At 35.8% G+C, this 9,945-nt stretch overlaps 1 protein-coding gene across 1 annotated transcript; it reads right to left on the bottom strand.

Moving 5' to 3' along the window:
* Nucleotides 1-30: 30 nt before the first annotated feature.
* Nucleotides 31-9,254, bottom strand: LOC118755415 (regulator of G-protein signaling 7-like). The gene is made up of 7 exons (XM_036490252.1): nucleotides 7,249-9,254; nucleotides 3,462-3,709; nucleotides 3,139-3,322; nucleotides 2,798-3,078; nucleotides 2,380-2,493; nucleotides 1,087-1,212; nucleotides 31-567 (listed from the first exon to the last, which is right to left on the bottom strand). Exons 1-7 carry the CDS (start codon nucleotides 8,368-8,370, stop codon nucleotides 240-242), a joined length of 2,403 nt encoding a protein of 800 aa, XP_036346145.1. The 5' UTR covers nucleotides 8,371-9,254; the 3' UTR covers nucleotides 31-239.
* Nucleotides 9,255-9,945: the final 691 nt, after the last annotated feature.

Below are 9,945 nucleotides of genomic sequence, written 5' to 3'. Positions count from 1 at the left end.
TGTAAAAAAGCTTTATAAAATACAAATAGAGTTTCAACCACATGCGGGTACACTTTTCAATTCCTCTTTTCCAACATCATTTCGTACATACTTATTAACAAAATATTATAAATAACAAGCGGCATGACGGTACATATTTATATTTAAAGTACTTATGTGTAAGTAATTCAACCATTTCATATTCCATGCTCATTCGCCTCTTCCTTACTTATTTTCAATATTTTTATTTACTCCGCCCCCTAACGCTTTACACCAAACAAATTTGGTATCGATTTAATTTTCTTGCGCGAACAATTCAAATAGTCCTTGTACATATCCGAGCGTAGATAACGTGAATATGAATCGCTCTTCATGAGATGGTAGACATGCGCAGCGGCCACATCGAAACACCAACGATTTGGCCCATTTGCGGCGTTGACTGCTTCGCGTGCCAATTCCACTGACTTGGAATCCACATTGACCGGACAGGGTGCATCGGGTGCGAGAAATTCTTGCCAAATTTTGTGTATTGCTTCTTTGATTTCAGATTGTGGTAGCGTTTTCATTTGTTGCACCGACTCCCAGAACCTTTTTGAATTGGAAATTGTATGAAGTTATTGAGTGACAGTTGTATGATAGGTATGTATGTGGCGCATTCAAGCCCAATTTGGACACCATTTCGCTTTTGCGTATCCCATTTTATTCATAATTTTTTTTATTATAGATGAAACCAATTGGTATAGGGTTGTGGAATGAGTGGCAGTTTTTTGAAAAAGTTTTCGAAAAATCGGCTAGTTCGCGTTTTTTGGAAATCAAAATTTTATATTGAAAATTTGAAAATTTTCTAGAAATTTTTTTTCGATTTTATATTGCAAAAGGGGTTTGAAAATGAAAAATTTCAAAACAAAAATGATCCCCATCGGCTCGTTTTTCGTACAGTTATGACATTTAAAAAAGGAACTTTTTTCAAAAATCGGTGTCTCAAAAACGGTTGTACACAAAAAATTGGTACTATAAAATAAAAGATTATGAAAAAAACCGAGAAGCCGAAGCCAAAACGTTGTCCGAATTGGGCTGGAATGCCCCATTTTATAAAGGATTTCTCACTTTAAGTTCTCGCCACTGTATTCTTTTTCGAGAAATTTAGTGAATTGTTCGCGACCCACTGGATCGTTCAGTAGCTCACGTAAACTGAATCCCCAACGTTTGACGCGCCGTAGCGGAACGTCTTTTCTGTAAATGAGAGAAATTAGAAAATTTAGTGGGTGTAAAATTTTAATTATTTATTAAGACATAAATTGAGGTCTGTATCTTTTTTCATTGATAATTGAGATCTATTACCTTTATTCATTTTAATGATTTCGGTATTTATCATTCTTCCGGCAATAATGAAATTATATTGTTTTATTGAAATACTTTAAATATCAAGTAGGCATTGATTTACAAAAAAAAAAAATTCTTTGCTAATTTCACAATGAGTTCCGCATACGTGTAAATTTTTTATTGAGACCACCAGTTTCCGGTGCAAAAATATACGAACGCTAAATCGCGGAGCCATCTCAACATAGCAGGATTTGATAATGAAGAACATTTAGAAGTTAATTCAGTGTTTTTTTTTTTTAATTAATACTAGGGTGTTCGATTATTCGATTTTTGCCTAAACCACGAATTGGATGAGAAGCTCGCCTAACACGTAGAAAACGTTTAAGCGCCAAACACTCATTTGTTGGAATCAAGTATGATATACTGTTCATCCACAAACTGCAAAACTTGAAAACTTCGAAAAATTTAAAACTTTTATTGAGGAATCAAGATTTTTATTAAATGAAACAAAAAAAGGTTTGTTCGATAAAAAAATCCACTTTATTGGATATTCGAAAATCAAGATTTCAAAAAAATATGTAGAAAAAAAAAAAAAAAAAAAAAAAACTGTGGAAACCGGTTTGGAAAAACCGAGTCAATCACCCTAAATAAAACAAGCGCCGGCTTTTGATCCTCAGTATTGACAGTTTTCTTTTTGTTTATTTAATATTAAATAATTTTCCTTAATTTCAAACCAAACAATTTTTTTTTTAGTTGTTTGTGTATGTGTCTAGAGTTCAAATTCTAAAAATTGGCTTAATTTGGATAATTGTGGGAGTTACGTTATGATTTTTAAGAGTTTGCAATTTTGTTGCATTAACTCTAATAAATTTTGTATAAAGTTTAAAAATCAGTTTTACATGGCTTTTGTTATAAAACATGCTATATTTTTATAAAAAATTAATGAATATTAAATAAAAAATAGAAAAACTCTCGATACTGGCGATCAAAAGGGGGAGGCACTGTATTTGAAATGGTAATTTCCACTTCTAACAAAATTTTAATTCATTACTTAATAATTTAGTGAAAAGTACTTACGAGTTACGTTCCGCATCCCACATTTCTGTGCTGTCTGTTTGCCAGGGATTGGGCAACTCTGGCAATGTAATAAAGTAATCAAATTCATTGTACTGCTCGTAGTAGGCAACCAGGCTGAAATGGTAAAAAATAAATTGTATACTCTTTTTTTTTTAAACGTCTTTATGGCATCTTTTTTGCCAATTACTGTTGTTATTTGTTGAAAATGCAAGGTAATTTTGTAGCGAAAAATTAATTTTGTTAAATCAGAAAGAATTCAAATAATGCATTTGGGAAAAACCTAAACTTTTGAAATTAAACAAAAAACTTTGAAACACGTGAACTTAAGATTGGGTAGTAGATTATGGATCTCGTCCCATTGTGTGCCAGTCTTTTAAGCTGCTTTCCGAAAAAAAGAAGGAAAAAACACAGAACTTACGCTTCTGCCGCCTTCGACACCTTGATTGTGCGTCGCTCGAGTTTTTGTTTGCGTAGCGCAATTACGCGCGTCAATTGTTCGATAGGATTCTTTGCCACAGCACCGCCAGAGGTACCCGAACCATGACCGCCACGTCGATAGGCTTTCTTTATGTCGATTTCTGTAGTGTTCACACAGCCGGGCATCGGCCGGTGCACATCCCAAAAAGCGCGCTCCTGCGAATCTAACACCTTGCGCTCCAGTTTATCACGTTTTTTCGCAACTTTGCTTTGTGACTCCGCCTTGAAGAAAAAATTGCATTAGAAATGGCACAAAAGATGCATATTTGCTTTCATCCAAACCTGCATGAAGATAAATTCCCATTTGCGTGAGAACATTTTTTGCAATTTAGCCAAATTTTCCGCTTCATAATCAGCCAATTCCAGTCGAGTTTTATTTTGCATTGTACGCTTGCACAGATACACGGCATAATCGGTGTTTTCCGGCTCCCAGCAATTTGATGGCCAGAAGTAGGGCGTTTGAAATCTACGTAAATTAAAAAATAAAAGAAGAGCTTGAAGTTAAGCTTATAAGTATTTGCACAGCTGCCTGCTCTAAGCTTCTGTGCTTTTGCGCCATTAAAACCATGCGCCTAAATGTATACTTCAAACTAATACATACTCACCTATAAAACGTGCCATCATTTTTCACAGTCAACTGATGATCATCGATGGGAAAAATGTAACCATGCGAGGCAACCAAATGAGCAAAATGCAAGGCTTCTGTCACTTCTTCTACACCAAGATTCTTTAGTATCCAAGCGACTAGATCCGCACCAGTAAACACTGATGGCACTTTGCTCATAAACGCTTTAACTGTACGCACGGCCACTCCAGTCGATTCTGCTTGCATCTTATCGATGATTGCTTCCATCTGTGGAATTGGGGGTAAGTTATAAATGAGTGTAGTAGTAACAAAAAGTAAGTTTTGAGATTCAAAACGGATATTTGGTTTCTTATGATTAGTTTAGGGTGGATTAAGCAATGGTGGCTTGTTCAGCCCAAGTTCTTTATAGAACAGCTAAGGCAGTGAAAATGTTGTTTAAAATTATCTATGCCGATGGTGCTCTTTCTTAGTCACTTCTATAAAAATACCTATATAGTACATATCGATGGCTGAGTGGAAGATCGACCTATCTCGGCTGCCAGTTCGAAAACGTTCTATCTCAAAAAACTTTTCAAGAACGCCCTATTTCAGGATTGTATTGAAAAACACCTTATCTCAAAATTCGGTTCAAAAACGCCCTATCGCACTTCAAAATGTATTGAAAATATGCTGATATAGGGCGTTTTTGAAATGAATTTTGAAATAGGACTTTCTTGAAAAGTTTTTTGAGATAGAATGTTTTCGAACTGGCTGCCGAGATAGGTCGATCTTCCACTCAGCCATCGATATGTATGTACACATTTCATTTAAGCTTTTTGGGAATTATTGCAACCTTGAAAATCTAACTTGGCCGGGCTAATAGGAAATAATTGTAAAGATATGGGTTATAATGTACTTCAATTAGGTTGAAAAGTAAAATATTATGAGGAAAAAATTGTGCCATTATTTTGAAAAAAAAAAAACTAAAATATTGAAAAGACCCATCTCAAAAGATTTCGACGCAATCAAGATTTGTCCAAACTACTAATAAAAAATGGTTTATCTAGCCTATTCCGACCTATTAAATTATTTCCGTTTTCGGTCTATGGACTATTGAACGTCTAAGAACATTTACAAATGATTTAAAAAAATAACCAAATACATAAATAAGCGCATGTATAAAAATATAAAAGTAAAAGAGTAAAAAAAAAAATTTCCGCGGGATGAGTAAAAATGTTTAAATTATGCCCGAAAAAATATAAAAAACTTCTAAGGTTTTAAGAGGTTAGACGAATTATGCACTACACGACTACATTTTCAGAATGCCATATCTAACTGCTGTAGTCACTCTACTCTCAAATAAACTTTGTGGCGTCCGCCTAGATGTTTTCACACAGTCAGAAAAAAGTCTGTTAAAATATTTCTCTCAACAAATGATTTGGTAACTTTATCTAAATAAGATAATTATAACGAAATTATGTGTTGAGAGAAATACATATATTTAGCTGAAGCTGCTGGGCGGTTTGCCATTGCCATTTTTTTTTTTTATCAAAAATTTGTATGTGGAAAATTTTTCAAGAAAAAAAAAATAAAACAATTTTTCTTTTCATAGAGCATTTTAATGTGTAGGTGTGATTTTTTCAATTTTTTTCTCGTCTCGTTCTCGAGATATTTGGAAAACTATTAATTCGATTTGTTTTTGTTTTTGTGTTGTAAAGTTTTTAGAAATGTGTTAATCAAGCTCAAATTTCATATTTATTTATTATTTATGTTTATCCATCGACCCTAAAAATTTGAAACAAATCGAACACATGAAGTGTGAACCCCGTCCATTTTGGTATGGAACGCCCCTTATGTATATTTCGTATTCAAACATTTCGAAAAAAAACTACGCGTCGTATGAGTAACATCAATGCCTACAAACTTGAATTGTTTCACATAACGTCGGTATTTTGGCGAAAACTCGTATCTCATAGAGCACTACTTTACAGGAACAACAAAACACTCTCTATTAATAACAAAACAACAAATTTTTCATCAGCCCTATCGCCAATTCCATGTGAATAAATTGTTCACATGATTTTACAAGCAAAACCAAAACAAATTGGGAAAAATTGTTTCTGTTTTACTTCATAATTTTTGGGACAAATTGTTCACATGAAATTTAGTATTTTTAACCGACTTCAAAAAAGGAGGAGGTTATCAATCCGTCGGAATATTTTTTTTTGTATGTATGTTACCGCATAACTTTGGACCACGTCAACCGATTCCGAAAATTCTTTTTGCATCCGAAAGGCAGAGGTGGTCCCATACTAATCTGGTTTAGATCAGATCATTGGATCCTGAAAAAATTAACGGTACTCCTAAATTTTTATATGAGAATTGAAGTCGGTTTTGTATTTTGCTTAAAAATTACTTGTTAGTTATTTAGTTCAGTATAAAATATGATGAATCTTAATATGTCATTATACATTTATTTAATATTTTGAATTAATTTAAAGGAATACGTTTTTTGTGGTGATTTCTGTTACGAATTTTTTCCAAAGTACCGTCAATATTTTGTGGAGCACATAGAAAATGAAATTTCTTAAAAGTTACATGAGTATTATATTTGCTGCATCTACATAAATATTTAGACTTTTTACTTGAATGCAAAGTTCGATTAATCAACTTGAAATTCAGCTCAATAGGTCGTAAGAGTAACTTGTTAATTTTTAAATAATAATTATTAAATTTTAATTATTATTAAATTTTCTTGTTGATAAAAAAAAAACCGAAAAAATACACTGGATAGAAATTAAAAAAATAAAAATCTAGCCATTTTCAACACACACATTCAGTTTTTAAAAACTAACAAGGCAATTCTGGCCAAGATAGCAAAAAGTCTGTCTTAAGGCAAATGGAAGACAGATGGCAAGATACTCGGAAAGACTTTTGTTATTCTAGCACAAAAGTCTTAGAAAAAAGATCTCTCGTTCACTACTGGCGGTTATTTTAAGAAAAAGCATTTGTATATCATTTAGCTCGCGTCACTCCAACAGTCGCAGTAGCCGAGTGGGAAAGGTACAGGCGTGCCAATCGAGAGATCCGAGTTCGGGTATTGGCGCAACGAATTTTTATATTTGTTTTAATTTACAATTTTTCTTTTTTAATTTAAGTTTCCCTATTTTTTTATTAAAAAAAACATATATCTACTATGTACATATTTTTTAATTGAACTTAGTTTTTAACACTTTTTTAATCAAATTAATTTTTATAAAATTTTCTTAAATGGTTTGGTTGTTATTGTTTTTAAAATATTTTTTTTTAATTTCATTTAATTTTTAGGAACTTATTTTATTTACTTTCTTTTCTACATGATTTTTTTAAATTTTTTTTTGTTAAATTTTCTTTAATTTTTTTTGATTTTACTGTGTAAAAAAATTTTAAAATTTCATTTAGCTACTTTTTAAAATTATAAACGTTTTCTGTACATTTCCGGGTTCGGAAAATTGTACGAGACCGCACTGTCGGCAAAATTTACGTTTCTCGGCTGGCTTGGATTTGTCCCGGACAAACAGAAATACATTTTCTAGTTACTGTTTTTGTTTAGTTTTTCATCATACAAATATGAAGTACTATGTAGATATTTATTTTATAAAAAAAAAGTCGGGTTGCTTTAATTAGGGCCGTAAACTGAAAAAATTATTGATTACTATTTGCACCGTACCAACCATGGAATGCTCCGTATATGTACATAACACCATGTAATCTACTATCAACTTTCTTTAAATCTTTTTTGGTCTTATCTCTTCTTGTTTGCCACTCGACTTAGCACACTTGATTACCTTTTTGTACACTAGAATATTGGGCGCATCTTCATTGCGACGTGTTAACGGCAGATTTGTTATTGCGGCTGTGGGGAAGGAAGGCTTCGCGCCATGCAGCTGATTGTGCGAGCTATCAGCACCACCAACACTACCACTCCCACTGCTAGTCCCGGCAGTCGACTTCTCATGCTGACTGCTTTGCTGATGGTTATGATGATTTTGACTGCCATTGCCATTGCCATTGCCAGTGGCACCACCTGCGGCAGCCGGCGCAGAGATGCTGGTTACACTGCTGGTGCTATTTGTACTGGACGTACAGGTGCTATTGCTTGTGATGTTGTCGCTAAAGTTCACTTTTGTTGTTGAGGTTGATGCTGCTGCTGCTGCTGCGGCTACTGGCGACGTTGACTTTGAAGCGGCGGCGGTGGTTGTGACGACGGTGGTTGCATTTGTAGGCGCCCTAACTGCATTTGTGGCCAGGGTCGGAGCTGAACCAGTGGCTGGCGCTGCTCGGGACGCTTGCGGTGACGATGTTTTGGTCGCTGTTGCAATGGTGGTGTCGTTCGCAATAGCAGATTCACTTATTGTTGCATTGTCGCCATTGTTAGCGGCAGCGGACGCAGCAGATGTTTCGATGACAGCCGCAGTGATCGCTGCAGATTCTGTGGCACTTGCTGCTGCCGATATTTTTGGTGTTGCAGTAGGTGTGGCAGGCTTTGCAACAGCAATCGGCGTGGTTGGCGTTTTGGGCGTTGCTCCTTGCGAGGTGCTGGTTGATGTTGTGGTACTACTTGCAACCGCTTCCACACCATCAGCTGGCGTCACAACTGTTGAGGACTCATCTTCACTTGCAAATTCAATGGAAATTGTGACACTTGACAATTCCAATGGCTTGATCGCTGCAACTGAGGTGGCTGTTGTTGTATCTGAACTTTTCGCTTCATCGCAAGTGTTGCCTGCACCGCTATTTGCATTGCCAGTGTCCGCAAGAACATCAACACTACGCCCATGATTGGCCATTTCCTCAGACTGAAGTGGATTGGTGGTACGAGCAGCATTTTCGGCAGCAAATTTGGCGGTCATAACGATTGAGGTTTGCGTTTTGTCCATCTCTGAAGTCATCGTTACCATTTTTTTCATTGATTGGGCGTATGTGTGTGTGTGTGTGTATGCGTGGAAATTCTCCCCCACAGGTATGATGAAGGGGAACAGAAGCAGGGGTACAAGATATCAAAAATAATTTCAATTCCTTGCAGTCACTTTACAATAAAAAAAATCACTCCCGCCTTGGTTTTTGACAGTATTTGACAATTCAGCAGAGCACTAAAAAAAAAGTATACGCATCGATAACGATTACACGGCAAGTGACCTAAAAGGATATGCGCTGCAATGGGACAACAGCAAATGCGAAGTCGTTAAAAAGGTCAGGCCAAACTTGCGATATCAAAGCCGTCGGCGTATATATTTAGTGCTTATACTATTTGTATATACATACATATGTACGTATGTAACAGTACACATAAATTTTCAGTGCACACACTTAAAACATTTTCTTTTTGTATTTTTCGTGTTTGCCTAATTACTTGTTGTTGTTCAATAGAGCGACGGCGTTAGGGCGTACAAAAAAATGTTGTGCTCTCTTTGCCTTTGCTGCCTTTCGCGCTTCACTACTTCACTTTTTGGCTTTCGCTCTTACGCACTCGTTGAAATTCCTACGAATGAAAAAAATTGCGATACAAATTTTCACTGTACTTCACTAGAATTGAGTTTCTATAAAATGTTTGCTAAATTCTTTTATTAACTTGTGCGATATTTTTACTCCTAATTTTATTTCAATTATTATTTTTTATTTCCACAAATTTTTCTATTTATTTGCTGCAAATGCTTCTGTTTTTTCCGCCACACACAATTTAGGAAATGTCACTTCGCCACTCGAAGCTGCCTGGCACTAGCGCTGGCGCTGGCACTGGCAATGGAACTGCCACTACTCGTCCACTCTCGTTTATTTACTCGCCTGTGCGTTGGCGCTCGTTTGCTGCCCTTGCGCTCGTGTAGCTCATTCGTGGCAATTTCCGCAACATTTGTTATGGCCGATAAAGTTTTTTTTGTTTCCTTTCGTGTTTCTTGCAACTGCCAATTTCACGGAGCATGTCCTTTTCAAGTGGTTATATTTACATTTTTTAATGCTCTTTACTTCTTCCCTGCTGCCGCTTTGCTTTTTGCCTGCTTTTTTTCATTTCCCTTTGGTCGTCATTTTTTGACTCACAAGGAGCGCAATTTCACTGTAACTTTGTACTCCTCTTACAGCGTGTGTTGCCACGGACTGCAATCCTGTTGATGTATTTGACTCAAACAATTTGACCAGGCTAATGACTAGGTGAGGTTAGGTTAGGATGTGCTAGCTGGCTTGTAAAATATATCAAGAATCCATGATTCGGTCGTAGCGGAACCCATTTTTAGTTTCCTGCTTCAGTTTTGATGGAATCGCCACCTCAAAGCAATTCAACGTTATATTTAGATCACACTCCTTCTTGGAACCTGTAGCGAAATTGATATTTCTAAAATGATTGAGTTTTTCAGCAACATTCCTGCCTTTGCAAGAGCGCCACCCTTTCGGTTCTCGCTATGCCTTTAAGCTCTGCCGCTGTAACTTCAGCTTAAAAGATACTGCAGTGTTTTGGCGACTTAAATGACTTTTTAGTTCTACTTCCGCGC

Source organism: Rhagoletis pomonella, unplaced genomic scaffold (genome assembly GCF_013731165.1).
Source record: "Rhagoletis pomonella isolate Grant_MI unplaced genomic scaffold, Rhpom_1.0 Rhpom_scaffold_06205, whole genome shotgun sequence".
Taxonomy (NCBI): Eukaryota; Metazoa; Arthropoda; class Insecta; order Diptera; family Tephritidae; genus Rhagoletis; species Rhagoletis pomonella.
This window is presented reverse-complemented; position numbering and strand designations above follow the sequence as displayed.